We start from the raw sequence: 27,190 nt of genomic DNA, 5'->3' as shown, positions 1-27,190 counted from the left end.
ATGTTCAAAATGTGTACATTGAATTCTTTGGTTTTTCTGCAATAGACTTAAATGCTTCTGCATTAATGAAGAATATGTATATTATGAGAATAAGATAAAATGCAGAATCTTAAGGTCTATAATAACTTGTCTATTTAGATCACAGCCAACATTGATCCAGTGGGTCGAATTCAGATGCGTACTAGAAGAACACTGAGGGGGCACTTGGCTAAAATTTATGCGATGCATTGGGGGACTGATTCCAGGTGAGTGTCACTGGCATGGAAGGGCAGTCTTTTGGGTTTCATTTAAAGGCTTATGCAAAAGTTAAATTTAGCTTTTAATATAGGATGATTACACATTCAGTTGCATCATTTCCGGTCATGCCTATGATCCAGATGAAGTCCTTTCTGCTAGTTGTGTGGAATTTTAAAATATCAGAGCTCTTTTTGAAGATCAGGGGATCTTGGATGCAGGTGGGGATAGTTACATCATTTGAAGTTTTATAACCTTTTCTTCTATTCTGTGACTAAGAGAAATGAGAACCACTAAATGTCACTTTTTTCCTTTTAACCTCTGTATTTTTGGCATCATAATCTAAATGCAGTACCAAATTATCAATCCCTTCTTGCCGGAAAAATAGTTTTCAGTAATTTAGAGGAAACATTTTAAAATAGACACTTTTTTAAGTCCTTCTGTGATACCCAGATAACATCTATTTTTTAACTAACAGTATCCCTGAGATGATAAATGACAACTATTATCTGCATTTTTATAAGAATCATAGAATACATGCATTAGTGAATTGTCTATCCTTAAATAAATAGATATGGCATTCCCTTCTGATAGGAATAGGTGAATTAGTTTCTTTTTAATCTTGTAAATATGTGAACTAATCTGCTCATAACTACATGTCTAATCAACAATTTACTGATGGGAGCTTTGTTAATCTAATGAAGGTGATCTTGTTAATTCAGTCTAGAGCTTGTTTAGACATGATTGATAAGCCGTACTGTTTTTAAGTGACTTAAAATCTAGGTCTGTTCAGTGGAATCTGAGACTTTGAAACACTTTGAGAATGGAGATTGTTCATAATTCTGAACAAAGCATTATGGTTCTTCTTTCAAAAGTTTTCAACTAGACATCTACTTAATTCAGCTTTGAAAATTTATTATGCAGAAGAAAAATGCTGCTTTTAACCATCTTAATTTAAATTAAGTAGCAAAGTTCTTAGTGTAGTAGAGGAAAATATTTTTCAAAGAATAGTACTTTTCACTTTCAGTTTCTGAATTGCTCACGATTGGCAGAGCATCAAATAAACACAGTGTAACAGTTTCATTTGATGTTTCATATATTTTTGTAGACTCTTACTTCATATATTTTGTAGAATCTCACTTTATTTCATAGGAGTACTGTATTAGTTTGTTATAAGCATGTAGTTTCCAGTATTGAAAACTGCGCTTTATTTAGCAAATTACCATTGCCAACTTTGTAATATTTAAAAACTGGACACTCCAGCCAGGAGTACTGGAACTTCTCCTACTGGGATCAGGAGAGAGACTCCTGTGGAATCAGGGCTGGGAGTTAGTCTTCTGCTGATGGTAGGAGGCAGCCCAATCTGCATAGGAGTTGGCATAGGTGATGATCTGGTGCTTTCCCCACCTGTACTAACTGGACTTTCCAGTTGAAAATTGGACAAGTGGTCATCTTATGGCTAATATTTGTTTTAGAAAATAAACATTAAGCGGCATGCAGGCTAGAGCAAGAGGCCCATGTCACATTGCTATGGCGTTGGATGACTACATTTCATGCGTATGGCAAGTTGGCTTTGAAATGAGACCGCTTTAAAAAGTAAGGAAATCATGCTGGAAATTGCAGTATTTTTAGCAATAGGATTGTATTATACAACTAGAACAAAGCCAGCCAGAGGAATCGCCAAATTAATTCTGATGTGACGATGAAGATCATAGACACATACATTTTGTTTGTATTTTTACCTAACAGTCTTTCAAAAAGTAAAGGAAGTCGGATAAATACTTTTTGTAACTTTTCTAAAAACAATTTTAAAAACCCTTTCTTTTTCAAATATATTATAAAACAACTTAAGAAATCTGTGAGCAAGTCTTGATATACATATTCAGGTTGAAGTGCTCTCACATACAAACATAATAGCGTCAGCACTCTTTAGGTATGTCGCCTTAAAGCTACCTGTCTACAATCGCTTCATCTTTATAGTGTACCTCCATAATGATAGTTTGGCAGAGGTAGGTTGTTTAGCACTTTCACTGTCAGTTTAAACCCAGTGCATTTTAGTTCCACATTTTATGACACTAAATTCATTCACCTTTCTGAAAAGAGTACTTGACTTTTCACAGTCTCCATCCCACTGCATTTTCTCCCTTTCCAATCACTCTGTTTATACAATTTTTCAGGAAATACCTCTGACTTAGCATATTTAGAAAATCATGTAAGAATTGAACACCACAAATCACAATTCTTAAAATGTAAGATCCAGGCAAATCTGTTTTCGCTAAAGGTAGTTTAGGCATGATGCATCCCCCAAAATGTGAAACAACTTTATCCTTTTCCCAGGAGGTTCCTATACCACTAACAATAAAGAAGAGCGTCAAGAGATTACTATGCAGTAGGAATGTTTTGCTGATTATTCTATTACTAGAAGGGACATAATGAAGTTGAAAATCATTTTTTGTCTGCTAATTGTATTGCCATAAATGAATTTAGATAAATAAAATTGAAAGATTAGGGAACGGGATCTCTTTTCTTCTGTTAGTTTTAGTTTGAAGATTTGTAACACATTTTAGGGCATGCTACTTGAAATGGAATCTATTGGAAACAAAGCTTTTTAAATTAGTCAACTAAAATTTCATTTGAATGTCACACTAAGTGCAAGCAGTGTTCAGTACTGACAGATACATGGATCCTGCCATCAGGAAGTAGAAGGCTCAAAAGTGTGTGACATTGTGTTTTATTAGGTGGATAAATCAGGTAATACTACTTTCCACTGAAGTAAGTAGTATTTATCAGCAAACTCAGTCTCAGGGGAGCTGACTAAGAGTTGTTTTCGTTAACTTTGATTAAAGGTTCAAAACTCAGGCTCAAGTAGCAACAGTGTTTTTTCTGTGTACAGTAGAGTACCCCAGAGCAGCCACAATTCTTTCTCATAGACTCATGACTTTCAAACGAGAGCATTATGAAAGTCAACGAGTTGTCTGATCTCCCTCATATTGTGGGCCACCGAACCTCATCTACCCCTGCTGTAATCGACCTATAACCACTGGCTGAATTACTGAAGTTCTCATATCATGATTTAAAGATTTCAGGTTAGAGAATCTACCATTTACACTAATTTAAACCTTCAAGTGACCCATGTCTTTTGCTTCAGAGTAAGGTGAAGAACTCCCAAGGTGTATGCCAGTCTACCCTCAGGGAAAATTCCTTCCTGACCCCAATATGATAACGAATAAGAACAGGGGTCGGCAACCTATGGCTTTTGAACCAAATATGGCTCGCTAGGGAGACAGATATGACTCTTTTTGAAGCTCAAGCCCAGCCCCTCCCCCTTACTTCCCCTGCAGCAGGGAGCCTGCACTGGCACTACAGCCTTGCATCTCCCTGCAAGATTAGAGCACCAGCACTGGCTCCCTCTAAGGGGAAAGCCCCTAGGTAGCCAGAAATGGAGTGCAGAAACAGCTGCACACTGCTGTTCCCTTCCCCCGGCTGGGGGTAGAGCAGCACACTGATGCACATCTTGGAGGCTTTCCCTGCTGCTCCACTAACCGTGGAGCCCCAGAAGAGTAAATCTGGCCTGAGGCCTTGAACCTCAGTTCCGCTCTTCCACTCCCCACAGCATGAAGGGAGCGAGGTGTTTCAGTTAGGGGCCAGCCCATATCTGGCCACAGCGTCGTAACACTCCCGCACCCCCATACAGCCCAACCTTGTGCCCTAAACTCAACCCCCTTGCCCTGTCTGAGCATTTCATACACCCCAACTCAGACTCCTGCACCCCCACATCCCCAACCCCCTGCCATAAGATTGACAGAAGACAAACTGAATGTATGCATAAAGCTGGATTTGAGCAGTTATGATGTAAACTTCAAAGAAATATGTGAAAAGATGCAGAAGCAGAAGTCCCATTAAATAAAGGCTGTGATACAATATTTCATGTATGCTATTATTCATCCTCATGTCAATTATCAATAATATTAAGTTGTATATTTTTAGTTATGCAAATGGGCATTCTTATATGGCTCTTCGTTGCTTTGTTCTAAATTTTGATGTAGTTTGGCTCTTTGAAAAGATTGCTGACCCCTGGGCACATGTTGTAGTAACACTTAAAAAACCCCTATTAAGGATAAGGCACTATGGACACACACAAATATGAACTTAGTCCTTACTCCAAAGTTTGTAATTTTACTGCTAAAGTAGCTCTTGTATTGACCCTGTAATCTGAAAAATAGAGGAGTCAGATTTGAGAACAGCAGATCTAATAAAAACCTCAGAGCAGTGTGTATGGCCAGATGATTTATCAGAGCCAGGCCCTGGATTTTAAATGAATATATCTTTAAAAGGAGAGACCTAGCTTGAGATACGGATCCGTTTTACAACTTTGTTTTAAAACAAACATTAAACATCAAACTTTTCATAAAGGCCATTTAGGATTGTAACAGCTTTAAAAGTTAGCAAAACAACCAGTGATTTTGTTACATTAGTGAATAGTATCATGTAATACTTGTGTGTTGAGACTTGGATTTCTAAATCAAGCTATACCCAGTGAGATTTCAATATACAGATATTAAGATGAAAATTGAAATGATGTGGTGCTTTGGCACAGTAATCTGAACGTTGTAAGATGAGTAGCCAAACATCGCCTCAATAATATGTTGGAAAGGAAATGTGTGGAGTCAGGACTCAGAGCATGAAATATTACATATCGGAATTCCATTTGTATCGGCTTCCCTAATACAGAAAAGGGTATACTCAGCTCTTTTTGTCTGATCCTTCCTGCAACCTGAATTTTTTGGTTGTGGGGTTAGAAAACCTATTTTAAAAAAAAACTGGGTACAAAAGCTCATCTTTTAAGTTAGACCAAGAATACCACTGTGGCAAAATTGTGCATTTTAGTCAGTCTCCATTGAGAGGAGATTTTTTTTCCCCCAAAGGAAACAAAAGAAAACCACCCTTCCTTCCCTGCACTCTGTGCTTTAACTCCCAGTATTTCTCTTTAAACTAAATTTTCTGTTGGCCTCAGTTTTAACTCTACTCTGGTACTGGATTCTATTTATCATCAAGTATTTATTGGTTTATATCCCGAAGCAATCTTTTTTTACCTTGTGTTAAAATAAGTAGAAATTGGGAAGATGACCTTCTATTAGTGGTCCAAATAATTATCTCTGGGTGCATTATTTTAGTGTGCCTATCACTGATTTCTCATGTTTCAGATACATGAAACAAGCAACATTAGTGCGGTTGAGGGATCACTTTAACTATTTCTTCTTCATCCTATTGTGCATCTCTGGCTCGTCTTTTGGGAAGGGTGGGATGAAGAATTCACAGGTCCTTTATCCAGATCCTTTTTAAGAAAGGAAGGTCTGCAGAAGACAATGCAAAGGAGGTGGAAACAAGATGATTTTTTTAGAAAACCCATCGATTTTTAATAGTTCACCAGATTAGCCTGCTTTCCAGTCCAGAAATAAAAGTAGGTGTTTGCTAATAACCCTGTGCATTTTCACCACTTCCACCCTCAGAATCTTTTGACAGTCAGAGAAGAATGAGCATCTTGCTATCTTTTGGGAAAGAGAGATCTTTTAAAAAATGGCGCATCAATCTTACAAATGTGGGGAAAGAAAGGCATAGAGCAGTAGGTGACTTTCCCAACAGTTAGTGGTGATCAGGCATGGAACCCAGATATCCTGACTTCCTATTCTGTGATTTAATCATGAAAGATAGCAAAAACTATTGAGTTGCTTTAACTGCTATGTAGGATCACATTGCTCTTTCATAAACAATAATATTTAACATTTCACATGAAGTGCATCTGCTTTTATTTCTGTGTACTATATTATTTAAGAATATTGATATTACATTGCATTTTATATAGTATATCTTAAACCATTCATGTAAACATCTTGAGTAATTGGCTTTGTCCTCTTGTTTTCCTCCAGTGATTTTCTGTTTTTCTTATTTTTCTCTCCAGGCTTCTAGTTAGTGCCTCCCAGGATGGCAAACTTATCATCTGGGATAGCTACACCACAAACAAGGTGAGAGTAATTGACCTGCTGTTGCTTAATTAAAATTTGACTGAAAATACTGAAAAGGAATATTATTTATCTATCTTGGCTCTTAAAGGGATACTGCCAAAACTTAGTAAGACCTAATGCTTGACATCTAAAATTATCTTAAACAATGTGGTTGGAGACTTAACTAGTGTGTGTATATATAGCATACATATACATTGATTATATATCAAATATGCTTACACAGCCTTTGAAAAACTAACTATTTAATTGTTGAGAGAATATATTTTTGCTTCAGTGCTGCAGGAGCAGCTGTCATCAGATGGAGTAGAAGTTAATTAGCAAATGTTTCCCAAAAATGTGCTAAGTGAGACAAAGCATAGCCATACTAGTTTGGACTCTGTAATAAAGCAGAGAATTACAAGAATGCAAGTATGAGACTATTCTCTTTCTGGCTGTAGTAACAGGACATGGATAAGGGTTACAGAAGGCTTTTGCTCATGTGGTTGTGGTTGGTGTAATGGATCCTGTAATAAATTTCCGTGAAGGGTGAAAAAGAAATGCTTGTAAATTATTACAAAACTGGTTGGAGGGCCCTTAAATAATCTCAGCAGGTAAATGGCAGTTAAGTAAGCGGAAGCATTTTTTTTTAATTGAAAAAGATGCAGAAAAAGGGAATAAAATACTTTTTATGTAGCAATTTCCATATTAGGGTTTCAAAGCTCTTGGAAATGTGAATTAATACTCAGCATCCTGTGTAGGTAGGGACTTGCATCCCTATTTTAGAACTGGGAAAAACTGAATCACAGAGATGTTGATACTTCATTAAGTTCACACTGAAGTCTTTGGTAGAGTCAGAAATAGAATTCTTTATTAAATACTCTAGTTGCAAGTACAATATCCCTTTGAAACAAGATCCACTCAGTGAAAGGAAAGTATTAGGGCAAACATGGTAATTTCAATTCGCAAAAACAAGGATTCCTGTGCCACCTTAAAGACTAACAGCATAAGCTTTTGTGAGCAAAAATCCAATTAGTCAGATTCAGTATCAGATGAAGTGAGGTTTTGCCCGTTCAAGCTTATGCCCAAATAAATATTTTAGCCTTTAAAGGTACCACAAGAATCTTTTTTTTTTCTCTTCAGTGAAAGAGACTTCAAACCAATTTTAGGACATCTTATTACTAGAAAGTATTTGTGTAATAGTTGAGTAGATTACACCTGAAAACAGTTTGCCTACAGCTGAAAGCAGGTTGTCTAAAAATATTTTAATGTCATATTGTGACTAAGCCAGGTGTGGGCAATAGTTTTTGTTGGGGGGGCCACTCTAAGAATCTGGAAGGTGCTCAAGGGCCACACTCTTCCATTTTAACGGATGAGGTAGGGGGTTTAGGAGGGAGTTGGGATGCAGGAGGCAGTTGTAACCTGGGTTAGGGAACTAGGGTGAAGGAAAAGGTGGAGGGGTTTTGGTTGTGACTTGTGGCAGGGGATTGAGGTGCAGGATCTGGGAGGGGATATGGATGCCGGAGGAGGGGCAGAGGGTTTGGGTTATGTTAGGGTAGGGTTGCGGGGCGGCAAAGGGTTTGAGTTGTGACCTAGGACTGGAGGGGGCTGTAACTTGGGGCAGGGAATTGAGATGCGAGATGGGGATGTAAGCAACTAGTCAACTACTGACCTGACTAGTTGCTCCCCCTCTCTCCCCACTGCCTTTATCAGAAAGAGGCAGCAGGGCAGGGGAGCTGGAGCCAGTGCTAGGAGCAGACAGATTAAAAGATGGCTTCCCCCCCCCCCCCCCCAGCACAGTCTCCGTGGGCAGCAACACAGCAGGAAACTGGCAGTGCTTCCACCTTTGAAATGCAGCATTTCAAAAGTAGAAGCACCATCAGGAGCACAGGGCGAGTGAGGAACTCAAGCAGTCCCATACTCCCTGCGCACTTTGCTTTTGAAATATACAAGAGCCCTCCCCCCCACTTGCCCCAGTGCTCTTGCTACATTTCAAAGATGGAAGCACCCCTTATCGATTAATCGAATAGTCAATAGAAATTCCATCAACTATTCGATTAGTTGATCTAAATATAATATCCCTAGTGCAGGATCTGGGAGGGAATATGGGAGCAGGAGAGGGGTCAGAGTGGCAGAGGCAGGATCTGACTGGGAGACTTACCTGCTTGACTCCCAGCCAGCAGCCTTCTAAAGCAGACTCCCTGCCTGCTTCGCTCCCATACTGGCTGCAGGGGCCATGGGCCTCAGGAGAGGGGGTGTTTTGCCCAGGCCTGAGATAAGCAATCATCATTGAAGTTATACTGTGCACAATGTTAGAAATATCAAAGAATGTGATTATACGTGTTTTCTATCCTATTGAGATTTTAACAAACCTCTTTTAAGGCATTTTATTAGCGCCATAGTAGGAGATGCATGTCTTGCAATTAGTATGTTTTTAGTGCAAAATATTGCTTTACTATTTGGACTTGTTATATTGCACCCATTATCATAGGTTCTGTAATGGCTATAGATGGAGGCCATATGCATAGCAGGACAAACACTTTTCTAATCCCTAGTCATGATATTCTAGTATTTTTTGACTATTTCACAGAGCTCACAATACATATAACGTGATCCGCCCCTCAAAGTGTTTGCAGACTGTCTTCAAATACAATTCAACAAGAGAAAGAACAAGACAGTAGATTGGGATCAGAGAAGGAAGGACAGGGCTAGTCTTATTGATGCTAGGTAGCTGCTCAGTGAAAGCTAGTATGTGGGAGCAAAAGGGGAGTTTGTTTAAATAGTGGAAGGTCTTGGTGTGCTAACTTATTTTATGAGGGTTTGAATTAGAGTTTTAAGGCAGGATTTAAACAAGTTAAAATAAGTCTCCTCTTGCTGCTGTTTTTTCATAATATATAACCCTGGAATTAACATTTTTACCTACCATAAATTGAGTACAAATGTGTTTTCTCAAGTTAAAACATACTGCTCAATCTGTAATCACAAAAATTGCGCCTTTTAGCAGAGCTACTGATTAAACTGGATTCTCTGCTAGAGTGCAGCTATGACTTTTTAATTAAGTCATGATTTGGTTTGACAAGTTACATGAGCAAATTATTCCTAAAATACGTTTGGCTCTTGAAGCATAAGGACTTTTCATCTATTTTATTCTTCTTCTCCCTGGTATCTTTACAATGACAGCTGAAGAAAGAGTAGTGTAGTTACAGAGAAGATGTAAGTAACTCTGATGATCAGTTGACTTCAAGATAAATGTATGTATTCTGTCTGTGCTCCAGGTCCATGCCATTCCCCTGCGTTCATCTTGGGTGATGACCTGTGCATATGCCCCCTCTGGAAACTATGTGGCCTGCGGTGGTCTTGATAACATCTGTTCCATTTACAACCTGAAAACTCGTGAAGGAAATGTTCGTGTCAGCCGTGAGCTAGCTGGTCACACAGGTGAGCGTCAGTTCTGAAAGGTAAACTGGTTGTGAACTGAACACGTGACGAATTGTGAACATTAGATGTGAAAAAAATCCATTAGATCATCTATTCAATCCTGCAATGCCAGAGGAATGGTTTCTTGTAGCATACAATCCAATCTTATTTTATATGTCCCAAGCAGTGAGGCTTCAATCACTTCCCTTGAAAGACTATTCCATGGTCTCCTCTTTGTCAAGTAATTTTTCTTTAATTTTAAACCTGAAAGTCAGGTATCGTTGTATGATCCTATTTCTTTTGTGCATTCCTATTTAAGTACATTTTCCTCTCTTGTGTATTCACTTTTCAAATAAGTAACATTCTCTACTCCTCTTCTCCATGCCAAAATCAGTCATCCCCATGCCAGTCTATACATCTTGAGGATTTGATCTTTTTTTCAAAAATTGTTCCTTTCGGTCATCATCTTTGCTCGCTTGCAGTGTATTTGTTACTAGAAAGTACCTGGCGTTACTCGGGTCCTTCAGGGAAGGGAGTGTGACTAGTGCAAGAGTCAGAGCAGGGGCTTGGGAATGTGGGGGGCTCAGGGTAGAAGGCTGAGTGTGTGAGGGGGGCTGTATGAGTCAGGAGTGAGGAAGGGCTCAGGGCAGGAGTTGGGGGGCAGGGGTCTGAGCAGGCGATTGGGAAAGGGATATGGGAAGCTGCTGGCTACTCCAAGGACCAATCCAGGGTAGTGTAGGTCATGCAACTGAGAATGACGGGCTTCCCACCTGCTGGCAACTCCCTGGGGTGGCTACTTATACTGCCTCCTTATGGTCATTCATTAGTATAACTGTCCCTGCTACCACACCCGTCCCTTTCTGTTTTATGAGAGTCACATTCCACACCCATCATACTGTCCTGGCCATAATGGGTTAGACCAAGGGTCCCTCTAGCCCAGTATCCTGTCTGCCGACAGTGCCCAATACCAGATACCCCAGAGGGAGGGAACACAACAGGCAATCCTCACGTGATCCCTCCCCCGTCACTCATTTCCAGACAAACAGATGCTATGGACATCATTCCTACCCATCCTGGCTCATAGCCATTGATGGACCTAACCTCCATGAATCTATCTAGCTCTTTTTTGAACCCTGTTAAAGTCCTAGCCTTCACCACCTCCTCTGGTAAGGAGTTCCAGAGGCTGACTGTGCGTTGAGTGAAAAAAATCTTCCTTCTGTTTGTTTTAAACCTGCTGCCTATTAATTTCATTTGGTGATCCCTAAATGTGAAAAGTGGAAGCTGCAGCATACTGAATTTGGCGGTCCTAGCTCTTGCTGTTTAGGAGGAGTTCTTGAACAAATGGACTCAAGAACATATATATGCACAAACTCTGCCAAATATATGGTAGATAAATTCTGTGACACTTTAAACATCTAAATAATAACTGTAATAACTGTACATAACTTTATTGCTCATTTCCTCAAATAGAAACAGTGGTCCTTTACAGAAAACCTGTCACCAAGTGCATTGTTACGCAAATTAAAAACAATCCAACTCTTGTTATGTGTAATCAACTTCGTAGTAGAAAATTGGACAAAAATTTTCCCGAAGTACATGAGTCCCAACTTCTTACGGAATTTGTCTGCAGTGGCTTTTACTATAAAACTAGAGAAGGCTCTTACTATAAAACCATATCCTAGGAAACTTAATGTAGTTTGATCAAAATATCTAGTATTTGGAGGTCACAAAGAGAAAGTTTTTAGTGACTACAAAAGGGAATTATTTCATTTCACAACTTTTTTTTCCCTTTCTGGAAAGTAAAACCACTATAGTATATCATATCTGTTTAAAGATATTGTTCTCTCTTGTATCCACGCTCCAGCCTGATATTGAAACAGTACATTTACAAACTCAGATTGGAGAGAGAAACCTAATTGGCCATTTGTTTGTGTTACCATGGAGTGCAATCAGCTATCTGACTGATTGCTGGTGCCAATTTTTATTTCTGTGAACAAGACAATTTCATCTTGCTGGGTTTCATTAAGTTCCAAAGATTTGAGGTGCTGCCCTTGCAGCTCATTTCCTTCACCTGGAGCTGTGGGATGCAGAGCATCGCCTGAAAATCATGTCTTTCCAGTTTTTGTCTTTAAATCATCTTTGTCATTCTGGAAGGCAGACATAATGGTTCTTTGAGTTTTGGTGTAAACCATGGCTTGTTTCTCAGGGTTTCCATTTTTTTTGCAAGTTTGTACCCACATTCAGCTTTGCTGTCCCCACGTGTTCAATCACTGATACTGATCATTCCTTTAAAGACCTCAGAATTATTTAATTGGCTGGTCAGAGTTCTCCCAATTAAGAATCTCTGACCTGAACTTCAGATTTAACCCCCAGACTGACTTGTATCTTCCTGCTCTTGTAAGTTGGAGATATTTAGCTGGTCATAGAAATATCTGAAAGCCCTAAAAAAATCCATTTCATCACTAAAAACTATGACCTGTAGTGCACAGTTGTAGGATCTACAGTTGTTCCTTTTCAGTGGTTAAGCTTCCAGAAGGACTGCAAAGAGCTAGATGCAGGGGAATTTGGATGCTGGGGGATTGTCCCCAGCGTGACATGGGTGTGGGTTGTCCTACGCTGCTCCTCTGTGCTAGAGGTCAGAGGGGACAGATGGGTGGGAAAGTGGTCAGAGTACGTTGTGCTACAACTCTTCTGGGGCTCCTCTAAGCAACATTAGGGCCATAGCAGAATCTTAGAGACTGTAAGCCTTCTTTCCGCTCTCATGGGTTCCCTCTCTTCAGAGGTGTAGCACAGACTCTGGCTGACTCTTATAGCTAGGGATAAAGTTTAATGAGCTATCACTGCAAGGACAAAGGTATGCATATGAAGGATCCATTTAGAATATCTACAAAAACAGCTAAAAGAAAAGGGGATGAGCCTCCCCTCCTTTCCCCTCCATCCAAGAGCATTGCAGCAGTAACATCTCATATTTCAGCAGAAGTTGAAATAATTCATTGGAATGACTTCTGTCTCCTGAAGGAATGTGCAGTTGAGGGAAAAGGAAAGACTGCAAGCTGAATGAGAAGAAGTAGCCACTCAGAAATAGGATATAAATGAGCTTGGTATCCTGCCTGGGCTGGGCTGGAACATTGGTTCAAAGAGTGCTTGTGCTGTTTAAGAGCCCAACTGAACATCACAGGACTTGGTTTATCTCTAAGATACTGCCTACTGCCAGTCACTTGAGTAGTGATGTGCTTATATTCAGAGTATGGGACATACTAAGTGCTACATCAGCAGGTCTTTGTTCACTTGCACATTCAATAATAATACACACAGCAACCTGAGGGAGGGAATCAGCTTGTAATAAGTCATATCTGTCACGGTTGCAACCCTGAAACTGTGTGTCATCTTTAAGCTGCCTCTGTTTCTGTAAAGAACAAAATCCCAAGATGCAGCAAAATAGAGGCCTCCTACTCCAGAGGCTGCCAGCATGGCTCCGGAAAAACCTTTACCAGCTCTTAAGAGGAAACATCAGGTGGGCTGTCTCTCTTGCTGGTTTTCTGCCTGATCAAGCTCTGCCTATACAGAGTAAAGGGAATCCTCTGAGAACTGTTCATTCAAGGAAACCAAGGTTATTCATACATGAATAGTTATAATCGGGCAAACCTTTCTAAGCCTCTCTTTAATGAAAAGAATAACAAAACTGTATTAAACCATATTGTAGATGGCACTTAACTTTTTTTACTTTTAAAACATAGATTAGCTATCTGGTTCATTGGAGTTGTGTATTCTATATGAAATAGCTGTTGACTGATCATTAAAATAAGGTACTTACTAGTTGTGATAATCAGGCAAACTATAATCCATAAAAAGTATTTTAAGACACATTCTATAAAGTAAAATGGAACTGTCACACGTTTTTAGAAGCTTCAGGGGGTAGCCGAGTTAGGCTGTGCAGGATAAACTTAAAAAACCCAACAGATAGTCTGGTCGCACTTTAAAGACTAACAAAACATATAGAAGGTATCATGAGCTTTTGTGGGCACAGCTGAGGGTCAGCTTTAATTAGCTGATGGAAAATGGCTGAACGTTGCAACAAACTAACATTCCTATCCAGTGTTAGCATGAATTACTAAATCCCTCTCCTGTTTAACCTGACCATGAGTGAAGGATGCTGAAAGGAAAAAAAATCTAGGCCTATGCTAATTTAGCCCCAATAAGAAGAAAAAACATCTTCCTGACCCCCAAACAAGTGATCAGTTAGTCCTGCGGCATCCGTAAAAAACAGTTCTGAAATTAGTCACAAGAGAAGGGGTGGAGAGCCCTTGAAATAAAGCCAAAAGAGGCTTCATGTGGTCCGAACTAGGATTTAAATTAAGTAAAAGGCATTGCAAAAGATGTCAGCTCCCTTCCTCCTCTGGCTGGCTAACAAATGGATAAAGCCTCTGGAGGAGGGGTCATCCCTCCATCCATCAGTGAGTTCTCTCTGCTTCTGCTAGGCTATTCTTGTCACAGCTGGTCCCCAAGGGCATATCTACACAGCAGGGCTAAACCCGAAATAAGCTACACAACTTGAGCTATGTCATTTGCGTAGCTTAAGTCGAAATAGCTTATTTTGGCTTTTGGCACGGTCTACGCAGCAGGAAGTCCAAGAGAGAGCACTCTTCCTCCGACTTCCCTTGCTTCTCGTAAAATGACGATTACAGGAGTCGGAGTAAGTCCTCTAGCTCAATGTGATTTTGACATTGTCAAAATAACTGCTTGTAGAGTAGATGCAGACTATTATTTTGGTATAACTGTGTAGACATACCCCAAGGGACATACCCGCAACCTTTCCCTAAAGTAACATCCTGAGGGTTTCCAAGTAACATCATGAGGGTTTGTTGCCTTTGTGTATAAATCCACCAGTTTCTCTCTCCATGTTGCCTTAGTACTTCCCAAACAAGATGAATCTCTTCTGCTTGGATGCTGAATCCTTTATGCTCCCAGCCCCTGTTGCCACAAATAAGAACTAAGAGAATTTTCAACCCTCGTCTTATGTGAAAGACTATGATCTGATCATTTAGCCTCCTCTTTTTTCTTGAACAGCCAATGGACTTCTTGTGTTTTCTAGGTTTGAGTTTTACTCTTTGCTTGGATAAGCAGATCAGAAAATGTCAGATTTGCTGTAAGATTCAGTCTGTAAATTAAAGTGGTCCTTAACCAACTCTCTGATTAGTAGTACTGCTTCTGGAATTTCTGGCTATTCTTAGTGGCTTCCACTGAGCCACTACTGATTGTGTCTACTCTGCAGTCAGAGGCAAGACTGCAGCATGTGTAGATATACCCTAGATCAGTGGTCTCCAACCTTTTTACATCCAAGTCACTTTTTAAATCTCCGAACAGGCGAAGATCTACCGCCCTGCCACTTCCTTGAAGCCCCGCCCTCTCTATTCTCCTCCTGTCCATCACTTGCTATCCCCAGCCATTACTTACACACTCTGATAAACAGTTTATTTTTAAATTATGCGATGTATAAAATTAAAATCTCGTATTTATAGTTATGAAATAAATGGTCTGTTTTTTACTCATGCTAATTAAATCTAAAATGAAGCATTTATAATTATACATTTTGTGGGGATAGAGTTCTGCGGCAGGGGGCAGTGGAGTGGGGAACAATTCTGTGGCCGGGGACAGGGGAGTGGGGGCAGAGTTCGGGGAGTGGGGACAGGGGAGTGGGGACAGAGTTCGAGGAGTGGGGACAGAGTTCTGTAGCTGGGGACAGGGGAGTGGGGACAGTGTTCAGGGAGTGGGGAGGAGAGTGGGGACAGAATTCTGTGGCTGGGGAGTGGGAGCTGGGGAGTGGGGTGCCAGTGGAGGCAGAGTCCCCTGTATCTGCCTCCTCCCGGGATTCCCCCGCCCCCAGAGGGAAACCAGCACGTGCCTGCCCCAGAGCCGACTCTGTGTGATTGACCTGTTGGTGACCATGGCCCTAGATACCCGTATAATGGTGTTGTGAAGCCACAGTATTAAAAGCCCACCTGGAGGCCAGGTTATGGTCTTGGGGGGCTAGTCCAGGCTGCTGCAGCTATTTCATCTAAATAGATTAGAGCTGTCTGAGTTATGTCTACATATGCTGCAGTCACACCCCTGACTACACTGTGGACATGCTCAGTATGTGCAAGAAAGAAGGGTTCAATACATGACTAACTCAATCTGAAAAGTAGACAAGAATTTGTGGCTTTGTTTTTGCAGGTTACTTGTCATGCTGCCGTTTCCTGGATGATAATCAAATAGTTACTAGTTCTGGAGACACCACTTGGTAAGTAGTCAAACTGTACTAATTTGTGCTAATGGCTGCATATGTAAAAATACAGAAAATATATTATGGGAGAATTTGTCACAACACTTCCTAATAGTAATAATGTGCTATATGAATCTTATGTTGGCACTCGTTGGTATGGAATTCTCATAAGACAGCATGGATAAAAATGTCTGATAGCTTGCAATTTAGGATAAACACACCAATGGAAATAGTGCTGTCAAGCAGACACAAGCATATGCTGAGTAATTTCCATTATTGATGTTTTTATTAACATTTCAAATAGAACGCAGTATTTTTAAACTGTAAAACTATTTATGCATGGTCTCTAAGAGCTCATTCAGAGAAGTTATGGCTTAATGAAGAAAAAATTAAAGTTTTAAAAATAAGCTTTTTTGCCACAAGAAAGTTTCCCCAATCCTGTTATATCAAAGGAATCTTGTTTTGTGGGCTATACTCTTATGTGGTTTTTAGTTTTTCTGCCCTAATCAGAGAAAAAGCCCCTTTAGGTTACAGAGCTATACAATAAGCCTTTAACAACATTCAAGATTTTCAGAAGATTCAGTCTTTCTTCTGCTCTTACGGTGAATTGATACTTACTATGGACTTTATTTTAATTTATCAGAACTAGAATGGTAATGTTTCTGGACTTGCACAGAATTTCTGTGCTGCTAGTAATGTGGCCTGTTGAAACACCTGTTTAACCAATAAATACTCATTTTACAAAAAAAAAATGTAAACAAAAAATGTACATGTTGAATGGAAAGATAGTAGTACATCCACTAGACAACAGTCCTTAAGGGATTATTTTGAAGTCTTCCTAAGCCATTCAGTCCAGTTGTTTTGGTTGCATAAAGACCCTCCTATTAAATGGCCTTTTTGAGTGGTTGCTTAAGATCAATATTGATTGTACACAAATTTCTTGAATATTAACATGATTTTTCAAAATGGAATGGAATTGTTGAAGTGATGTTCTTTGTACAAGATTGTATATGTGTAATAGGTACTGAATGCTTCATATGATTTGTAAGTCCTAGTAGAATGTTGAGTATACAAATTCCGGCCTTCTCTTATGGCCCAGCCACTGGCAAGGGATTTCTTTTTGTCTTGTTCTTTCTGCATATGCATTTCTGAAACACACATGGTTCATAATGAAAGCTAGTTCTTTTATGAAAAAAAACTTCTCCTTTTATGCTGATGGTTCCCTTCGTTTGTGGAGGGAGGAAGTCCGTAATCTCCTTCCTCTAAGCTTGCAGTTTCCTAGAATGGGGAACTGACATGGCGGGCATTGTGTTTTCTAATTGCAAGTGGATTTGAGCTGGAACACTAAGGACAATTTCATATCAAAGTTGGAACCGACTGGTGAAACAGATATATTAACACACAGTTTACATAGCTAGGGAACCCTAAAACACAAAACTGGCTTTTGCATTGGCTCTAAGCCAAAGCACAATTCTGCGTTGTGCTGCCTTTCTGGGAAGGAGAACAGACAAGTTAAATGCTTTCTTTCTAAACATCTCTGGAAAGTCTGCTGCTTTTGTGGATGATGCAGTCAGTATTTCATCCCCTTTTTATATCCCATGATTGTCACTGTGGTGATCTTGCTGTCAATGAAAAAGAGGGGGCGCTGACAGCCATGAGGTAACAGTGAATTATTCTGGTTGAATATACACCCTCCAAAAGCAGCTTTTAAAAAAAATAATGGAAACACTGACTCAATCTTAACTATAGCAGCAGTAGTGGGTGCTACTCTAAAACAGCTCTACACTAGTGTTAGAACACTGCCATGTTACAGAACTCCATGCATCAACAATAATGAACATTAGTCACTTTGCTCACTTTATATTGCTGATAACCCAGCCAAGGAGATTAGGCTCTGTAACCAGAAATATGTGGCTCCATCCGAAAGTACTGGTGCCTTTTTAAGGCAAAGACTGAGAGATTGTGTATGATATTCAAAACATCTTAAAGCAGAGTATCTTCTTCCCACATATTTTGGGTTAATTCTTCCCTTTTTATTTTAAATACAAAAGTTACACCCAAGAAAACAAGTGATAAACTAGCCTAATTGAGCTAAGGATGTTAAATATTGACTAATTGACTAATCGATAGGGTGCCTCCCAACAGCTGTTGCTGTACTCCAAAGGTGAAAGCACCGCGTGGAGCGGGGGCTCAGCTGGGGAGACCTCAAGCTCAGTGCAACGCTGCCGCTTCGAAATGCTGCAGGGAGCCTGACGTCAGGCGTCTTGTGTCGTTTCAAAACAGCAGCGAGGTGGAGCCTGTCCCCAGCTGATCTTGGGCTTCACTCAGAGCTGGCACTTTGAAACGCCTTGAGGAGCCTGATGTGGGGCTCCCCATGGCATTTCAAAGTGGCAACGCTGCATAGAGCCCAGAGTCAGCAGGGGGTCCCCAGCTGATCCTGGGCTCCACGCATCGCTGCCACTTCGAAACACTGCGTGCAGCCTAGGGACACCCCAGCTGACCCCAGGCTGCACGTGGCGTTTCAAAGCGGCGGTGCCGCATGGAGCCTGGGGTCTGGCCACAAGCTCCATGTGGTACCGCTGGTTTGAAGTACCTCCTCCACTCTCCCCGCCCCTTGCTGCCTCTTTCTGATAGAGGCAGCGGGGGGGGGGGGGGGGGGACACTAATTGACTGGTCCTTCACTTCCCTAAATTGAGCTACAGCCTGTTTCTCACTGTTAGACCTTCTAATAATGTACTGCAACACTTAATTTAAAAAAATCAATTTTATTTGATTATTCTAATTTTTGTCAGGTTTTAATCTTCTTCTCCCCTTTTCCCTTCTATAAAGCGCCCTTTGGGATATTGAAACTGGCCAGCAGACGACCACATTTACTGGGCACACCGGGGATGTCATGAGTTTATCTCTTGCTCCTGATGCCAGGTGTTTTGTTTCTGGTGCCTGTGATGCCTCTGCCAAACTGTGGGATGTTCGAGAAGGAATGTGTCGGCAAACATTCACTGGCCACGAGTCAGACATCAATGCCATCTGTGTGCGTATAAATGCTGATTTGGGGGACTGGGCTGGGTTTTAAGTTCATGGTGTACTCTGCAGTCAACTGTTAGAATTTAATACATTGTGCATCCTGGAGTATTATAGCACAGTTTTTCCTGTAAAAAGTGTTTCTCACTGTTGACAAACTATAGGTTGAACCTCTCTAGTCTGGCACCTTCGGTGCTACATTAGAGCATTTGCCAAGCCACAGGAGATGAATATCGTCTAGCAGCATTATCAACACTTCCACTGCTTAATGGACTCTTAGAAGACCTTTAGGGGTAATTTAGACCTAAATAACAATATAGAATGCTGAGAGGCAGGACTTAGTGGCTGTAAACAAACTCTGGGATCCCGGAAACTTGGCCACACCCATAAATGGAGATCTGCCTATCATGCTGGGTCACGGATGTTGCCAAACCAGAGAGTGCCAGACTAAAGAGGTTCAGTCCTGTACATTCAACTTATTGTATTGCATAAATTGCAAGTGGCAGTTTGGTAGGTGTTTACCACACTTTTGTGAATACATAGTATTTCATCTTCAGAAAGTTTTTAAAACATTGCCTCTGTGATAAGGTACTTTTATCTCCATTTTACAGATAGGAAAACTGAGGCAGACAAAGGGACGTGGCAAAGAACAGAAAGGGAGTAAAACGAAGCTAGGAATCAGTCTTTAGTTCCTAGCTTCCAGTTCTGGGCATAAGACCGCTTTTCTCTGCCTGAATACTCCAAAGTACTAATGAAAGTGATCTAGCATGTTTTGCACTATCTAAGATTTCTTAGTAGTTGGCCAAATGGAAAAAGCCCTGTTCCCAAAAGCTGCAAAACACAAAGTTTCTTTAATATCTCTGTTTTGTTTTAAAGTTCTTCCCAAATGGCAATGCATTTGCCACAGGCTCAGATGATGCCACATGCAGGCTCTTTGATCTTCGTGCTGACCAGGAACTTATGGTTTATTCACATGACAACATCATCTGTGGCATCACCTCTGTAGCATTCTCCAAAAGCGGACGTCTCCTCCTAGCTGGTTATGACGACTTTAACTGCAATGTGTGGGACACACTGAAAGCAGATAGAGCAGGTAAACAGTTTCTGCATTGGGTTTTTAATACTCTCAGCTGCACCTAACAGGGTGGCCTATTGACAGGCCTTACTCAAATGTTAACACAGTGCTGTTATTCACCGTTAAAACTCAGTGATGTGATCTGCTGTGACACCCCAAGTAAAGGTATTTTATTTGTGTTGTCAACATGCTCATGGATTTGTAAATTTTAGTGAAGACTAGGGGGCTTCTGAAAACAAAGCTGCGCTCTACAAACCGAACTCAGTAAAAGAGCAACATCTGGGAAAACTAAATATATTTTTACTTTCAAAGAGCTTATTTTACATTTGGACAGCTTAAAAGTATTTGACACTTTATGAAACACCTACTGTTAATCACTTCACTTATGTAGGGTCTACAAATGCATAATATTTATACAAAGATAATTGTCATTAGTATTTCACTGAAATGATTCAGGATAAGAGTTGGTAGCTCTGCTGCACTGCAGTGCTTGAAGCTGTTCAGTATTCCTCTGAGAATTTGCACTGATTTTTAGGTAATGTAACTGTCAAGCAGAGATTTGTAGCCTTTGATTTATTACCTCAAAATTCTTCACACAGCAAATAGTTCTAGATAGTACTTATTAAAAACTCACCCTTTATTACCTCTTGTTCCACATTTTCTAAGGCTGCTTCATTTGCGCATTTAATTCACAGTGAGACTTGGTATGCTTTTGAAGATGAAATTCAAAAGTGGAGAGGTTCTGTTGCTTATCACAGTAAGGATGTTGGTACTCACTAACATAATGCTTTATCTATACAGCATACCTGGATCCTTATTTAGGGGTATAATTAATGGGAGAAGATAGGTATTTAATTTACAAACCTAGCTAGTATAGATTGTTGGTTCATAAAATATAAACTAATGATATTAAAACAAGAAAAGTAGAAATGGTCATAAATGGCCACAAAACATCTGTTTATGATTACACAATGTAAAGAGGAGGCGCTAGACTAGATTAATGGAGAGAGTATTTCTAATCCTTGGAATCAGCATAGGGCTAAAAAACTAGTTCTGTTTAGTGTCTAGAGGAAAGTAATAAACAAATATTACTTGATACAAACCTGATCAATTCTGAGGAGAACACTGTGCTCATAATTGAGAAGACACCAGCAACATTGACTTTGTGTCATCACTACCTTTACTGTAATGTAAACAGCTCTGCCCCATGGCTAGCTCATCTTTTCTCCTGCCCTCTCCCAACAAATATGAAACTTTCCATCATGCTATTCAGAAATTAGCACAGTAGTAACTCAGAGTTCAGTGCTGTTTATATTATTTAATTGTACCAGGAACATATTTTTCAAATAAGTGAAATGTGTTTATATTGTCTAAATGCACCTTATTCAAGGTTTTCCCACAATCAGTGTTCCCTCCTAATTTTTATGTCCGCATGCAGAATGAATTTTGTTGCGTGCACCAATATGGAGATGAGGTGCACCACATCACCTCCATATTGGTGCACATAACAAAATCAGTTCTGTACATGGGCTATATGTGGCAGGGGTGGGGCTGAGGGGTTTGGAGTAGGAGGGACAAGGTCTTGGGGGGGGGGGCCTGGAGATGAGTTTTTGAGGTATAAGAGGAAGCTTCAGGCTGAGGCAAAGGGGATTGGAGTATGGGAGCAGGCTCAGGGTAGGAGGTTGAAGTCCGGGTGTGGGGTTTGGACACGAGTTCAAGTTCACAAGGGAGCTTAGGGTTGGGGTTGTGGGGTCCAGGAGGAAGCTAGACAGGGTGGTGGAGCAGGCTTGGGGCTGAGGTCAGGAGTTGGGATGCAGGGTGCTTACCTTGGGCAGTCCCTGCTTAGTATGTGTGCCGGAGAATCAGGGGGATCTGTGTGGTCCGTGCTGACCTGGCTCCCCTGAAGGTACTGCCCTCCCTTCCCACAGTGCCCATTGATAGTGATTTCCTGCCAATGGAAGCCTGAGGGACAGAGCCTCCAGGTGAGGTTGTTTACAAGTGAAATGTGCAGTCTTGATACTTGAGGCCAGAAATAGACATGCAAATGAAAATAAGTTGGTAGTCTGCAATAGGCAGAGAATTTTTCTTCATAAATGTGTTGTCTTCCTTACTACTGGCTTTAAATCAAGTGCGCTAGAAATAAAGTAATTTGCTGTTCCATCTGAGAATCCACGGAGCAGATGAATATAAGGTGCTGCTTTGTTGCTTTTGGATTTCCTGCAGGAATTCAGAACTCCGTGGTAATGTCAGGATCAACACTACAACAATTCCCTGTGATAAACTATTAGGTGGGTGAACCAAGCAGATCAGGGAATTCTTAGTGGCATCATATTACATTTTATAGTTTTTCTCTTGGAGAAAACTGTTTGGTCCCTAGTGACCATTCTTTACTTTGAAGCTGATTAGGAGGAAGTGATGAGCTTGTTGGCCTGTTGAAATGACTAATACTAGTTCCATTTCCTGCTTTGATTTTTGTACTAATGCAGTGTGATTTGTCTTCAGTACATGTTTAACAATGTACTAGGTTGTACTTTGGTTGACTTTAAGTAGGAAAAATGACTTTTCAAACTCTCTAAATTACCTTGCCCTATTATGATTCTGTTTCATGGGTGTAGTGTTTATTTTTGGTGTCTTGGATTCTGCAGTTTCCTGGTTTATTGGGTTGATCAGAGATAGTCTCTTCTACATGTCCCTCCTTCAAGGAAAGTGGAAGGGGAGGGGTGAAAATAGATTTCCTACTCCAGCTGATCTGTCTCCCACTTCCTCAGAAATCCTATTAGTTCCTTGAATAAATCTCACTATACAGGGATGTTGAATGGGAAAGGGATCATTAAGGTGATGAGAGTCCCAGGGAGCAGCAATGCTTAATAAGGCGGAAGGGAAGACAGTCTGCAGATGAGTGCAATCACATGTTTATAATCAGTTATTAGAATCTTAGCATGAGTTGATTCAGTCACAAATTAACTGGTCAGACACGCTGCTTCTTGGGGTACTTTGCTTGACGTACTGCTACATTAAATTTCACCACAATAATCTAAGTTTTACACATTTATCCTAACTTCTGGTACTGGAGTACCTCTTCTGTCTAGAGTGTATGTATCCTATGGAATCTTTTTCTTTCACTTTTCCTAGCTGGAAAACACTTACTTCTGGACACTAATAACCAAGACAGTATCCACACTACAACTACTATAATGTGCCCGTGAATAGTTCTGAGCCATTTCATGAGCAGTGACAGCAGGTTTCCTATATGGCACTATCAGTTTTTAAAAATGTTATCAACCACTTGTACATTTATCATGTCTGCTGCTCCAGAAGTGCAGAATTCATTGCATTAAGAAGCCCTCTGATTTAAATGGAAGACTCTCTGATATTCTGCAGTTTTAATATGGAGATTAGCAATACTATCCAATATACTGTTACAGAACTCACTTAACTTGCTGTTACATATTATGTTTCACCAAGGAGTAACTTTGGATGTTTTACACTCTAAAACATGTAGTAGCACTAAATTCTTTTAAACATGTTGCAAAAGCTAATTATATAGGAAAACAATTAACAGCAGGAGTGTGCAGAGTCATGTGAAAAATGTTACTTGTGCAAAGAGAGGTTAATTATGTTCTTTCATCACTAAAACTTCTTTGGCTCAGGTTTTTGATCATATAATGGACAGAGCAAGACTTAAATATAGGTGCTTTTTACCTTCTTTCCTTTGAATACCCATATAAAAAAAACATACTGACTCCCTTTCTCTTCTTTTTTTCTTTTCTCAGTGTAAGTATCTCAGTCTCTCTCAATTAAATTTTTCAAAATGACACACTGGTTGAATGGAAGCATCTTCCGTACTGGCAAATCTAATGTATGGAGGTAGCCAGTTTTTGTTTGGCTTTTCGTAACACACATGCTCGTACACCCAAGAGGAGGGCAAGGGCTCAAACGAGATTAATATGTTTAAGATGCTACAGCCTAACTCTGTTTTTTACAAGTGTTTTTACAAGATAAATTGGCCCCTAACACTGTAGATGGAAAGTAATTGAATTTAGCAGCAACACATTAGTAAATACAGAATTCAGAACTGTTTGGCGCATGCTGTCAGCAGTATTTTTATAAGCTGGTGATGACTTTGTAACTGATGTGTGATTATTGGAGATTATTCCTATCAAGTGAGAATCTTGTGGCTATGACACTCCATGTTGCCATATTGTGCATTTTGGAGTCCCTTGCTGATTAATTCAATCATTTCCTAGTGAATAGTGCCAAAAGATTTTTTTTTTTTGGGGGGGGGGGGGGGGGGGAGGAAGGGAAGAAAAGAATTATCAAAATCAGACTTGTGTAATTAAGTCAAGCTAATATCATTTTCTAATCATCCAATATAAACATAAGCTGCTGCTGTTGTATTGCTTGAAATGAAGTATGTAGTCATCAAAACTTTGGAATATTCATGTGTATTTTGTTTTATTTCTAGGTGTCCTTGCAGGCCATGATAACCGTGTCAGTTGCTTAGGTGTGACTGATGATGGTATGGCAGTAGCAACAGGATCCTGGGATAGCTTCCTCAAGATCTGGAACTGAATGTAGGTATTTGGGGGGGGCACGAGACAGAGAACGTCCTTAATTACTTGGTTTATAATTTTTTTTTTCTAATTTCAAATGTACATTGCACCTGTGATTATGCTACAAGCTTCCAGTCTGATTTAGAAAAATAATTTAAAATACTAGGAATAAGTTATAATTCAGCCTTGTAAAATTATACTTGCTATGGGGAAATAATTTTTTTGATAGGTATCATAGACTTTTTTCATTGTCAAGGTAAAGGGTGGGTGAATGGGTTTCACGTCAAGATTGATAAAAATTACTAAACCTTTTGAAAATGATGAAATAATGGATGTAGCTATTAGTAGAGGGTGAGAGAGAATAAACTGATCTACCAGATAAGTCAGTTCTTAACCAGCTCAGAATTTAATGTTAGTGTTAGAACATACATTTTAACAAAACTTTTTGTGTGCCAGACAAGCGATGGACTCCACCGTGACTGGAAGACATTTCCAACGGTTGAAAACTAAAATGATAGCGTATCCAATCCAACCATACTAACTTGGACCCCCCCTCCCATTTTCCTCAAAACTTCAAAGGGCAAGATCTTTACCATCTCCTATTGCTGAAATGAAGAGCACAATTAACTTTCAAAGAAGAATTTCTGTAGTTGTAAGCAAACTGAAATTGTGCATTCCTTTTGGGACCATTTTTTTTTCTTGCGAATTTAAAAAAGAAACACTATCATAAAAGCATGACCAGAAAATAAACTTGAGCATAATTGTGAAACAAACTTAACTTCACTGTAGTTTTCAAGTTAAAGTTGAGAACTTTGTTTTATCTCTCACGGTTTCAAATTTTAAAGTCACGTTTGTAGAAGGATTTATTTTTTTCACATTTCCTTTTTAAATACATTTCTTTATGGTCAATAACTGAGCAAAACAAGGGAATCCTAGCCCAGTGTGTCTGGGGTTGTTAATGCTGTAAATTTAGTCCCTACTTTTTTTTATTTCTGTCTAGTGTCACAGATAATTGTTGCACAAAACATTGCATCTATAGAATAATGTTAAGAAGTAAGGAAACCAAGCACATGCTGTACATGGTATCGAATGCTTGTTTAAAGAACCTTTCACCTTTTATGGGTAACAAATGAAAATCCTAAATTTCTACCCACCCACCCCGAAACCTATGGATTTTTAAAAAAATCTACTCTTTTCTTTGTCCATTTGGAAGGGCAGTTTATATATCCTAACACTACCCCATAGTCTCAACAACCAGGAATCTCTGTTTTCAAAAGAGACCTGTCCTGCGCTTGGTTATTAAGTCAATTCTTTGTGTATGAAATGATGTACAAATCAATGTTTTGAAAATAATGATCTTAAACTTTCTAAGTTAAACAAAAAAATTTTTTTTGATTGTTTGCCATATTGGGTGGGTTTACTCTTAGAATCGCATGCTGTAGAAATGCTAAAAAGTGCATATTGGACTAAGTCTTTAGATGTTCTTTTCTTTAAAGAAATAACCTGTTTAAAACCTGTAACCATTGCCGCTGTATTCATTTCTTGTTGCTACTCTGTGCATAAATCGATGAAGACTTCAAGTACAAAGCTATGCACGTTTTGGAGTAGCGTGAGAAGTCACTTTTTTTTAAACAGCCTGTTCAAACGACCGCTGTCAAATATTCTGGGGTGGGGGTTGGGGAACCCAGACCATCTTTTTAAATTAATTCTTCACAGCCAGTTCTTCTTGTAGAATGAGTTATTTACATCTGATAAGAATCATTTTTGTAATGAACAGGTTTTCCTGGCTTTCTTTTCAAATAAAATGTTAAAAGCAGCAGCGTTTGGACAGCAGATTGTTCTCTTAAATTCTATTTTCACTGTATCCAGAAATGCTCCTCCCTAGCAGCAGTAGTGGCTTTCTCCATTCTGTTTTTCTGCAACATTCTGTACAAAAATGTGCTGTAATTGTGCGTTAGGCCTGGATTTGGCATAAAAAAGATGAATTCCCTCTCTTTCATGAAACTACTCTGTAGAGCTTTCTCCGCACCCTGTATCCCTCCTCTTCACCTTTTTGTATTTAATTTTAAAGTCAGTGTACTTCAAGAAAGCTGGATGCAAGATAGATACTATATTAAAATGTACTGTTATTTAAGATGTAATAAAGCAGTTTGACATGAGTTTGGTCTGACTAATTTTTTCTCCAGCAACAAAACTCCGTAGACTAACAGATCTTAAGTGCTAAATTCAAACAGACCCATCAGAAAAATGGCAGTCTGTGCTGTAGTAGTTTCTGGTGTATCTTTTGGATTAAGTTCAGCATTTTCAGGTAGTTTGGTTTTTCCATCCAATTGCACCCAATATTAATTGGCAAACCAGGTGTAATTCATTATGCAAGATGCTTTAAAATTGCATGTCTGATTAAGTCGCATACACGCTAATGGATACTGCTTAACTGTTGTAGAGTGACAAATGTGCAGAGCTGACAAACAGTTTCACAGTCTTTCATCCAAACAAAACACTAACAAAAACACTACGATTTGTACAGCTACCATTAGTATATAGTGACCATGTGGAATGCAGAATGTGTGCTACCCATAGGGTTTACTAAGGGCATAGTACTTATCTGGAGCTTAGCAACTGCAGATAT

The 27,190-nt window shown here is 39.7% G+C and overlaps 1 protein-coding gene across 5 annotated transcripts in view; it reads left to right on the top strand.

Moving 5' to 3' along the window:
- Positions 1 to 26,720, top strand: part of GNB1 (G protein subunit beta 1) — a 96,423-nt gene extending 69,703 nt beyond the window's left edge. For all 5 annotated transcript variants that reach the window (XM_075906356.1, XM_075906355.1, XM_006119216.4 and 2 more), the window contains 8 exons: positions 139 to 245; positions 6,194 to 6,257; positions 9,509 to 9,671; positions 15,864 to 15,930; positions 18,742 to 18,943; positions 19,810 to 20,026; positions 24,474 to 24,582; positions 25,018 to 26,720. In XM_075906356.1, coding sequence (XP_075762471.1) covers positions 139 to 245; positions 6,194 to 6,257; positions 9,509 to 9,671; positions 15,864 to 15,930; positions 18,742 to 18,943; positions 19,810 to 20,026; positions 24,474 to 24,580 — 927 coding nt within the window. In that variant the 3' untranslated portion in view covers positions 24,581 to 24,582; positions 25,018 to 26,720. The remainder of the gene's footprint in view (positions 1 to 138; positions 246 to 6,193; positions 6,258 to 9,508; positions 9,672 to 15,863; positions 15,931 to 18,741; positions 18,944 to 19,809; positions 20,027 to 24,473; positions 24,583 to 25,017) is intronic.
- Positions 26,721 to 27,190: the final 470 nt, after the last annotated feature.

This window comes from Pelodiscus sinensis, chromosome 23 (genome assembly GCF_049634645.1).
Source record: "Pelodiscus sinensis isolate JC-2024 chromosome 23, ASM4963464v1, whole genome shotgun sequence".
Classification (NCBI taxonomy): domain Eukaryota; kingdom Metazoa; phylum Chordata; order Testudines; family Trionychidae; genus Pelodiscus; species Pelodiscus sinensis.
This window is presented reverse-complemented; position numbering and strand designations above follow the sequence as displayed.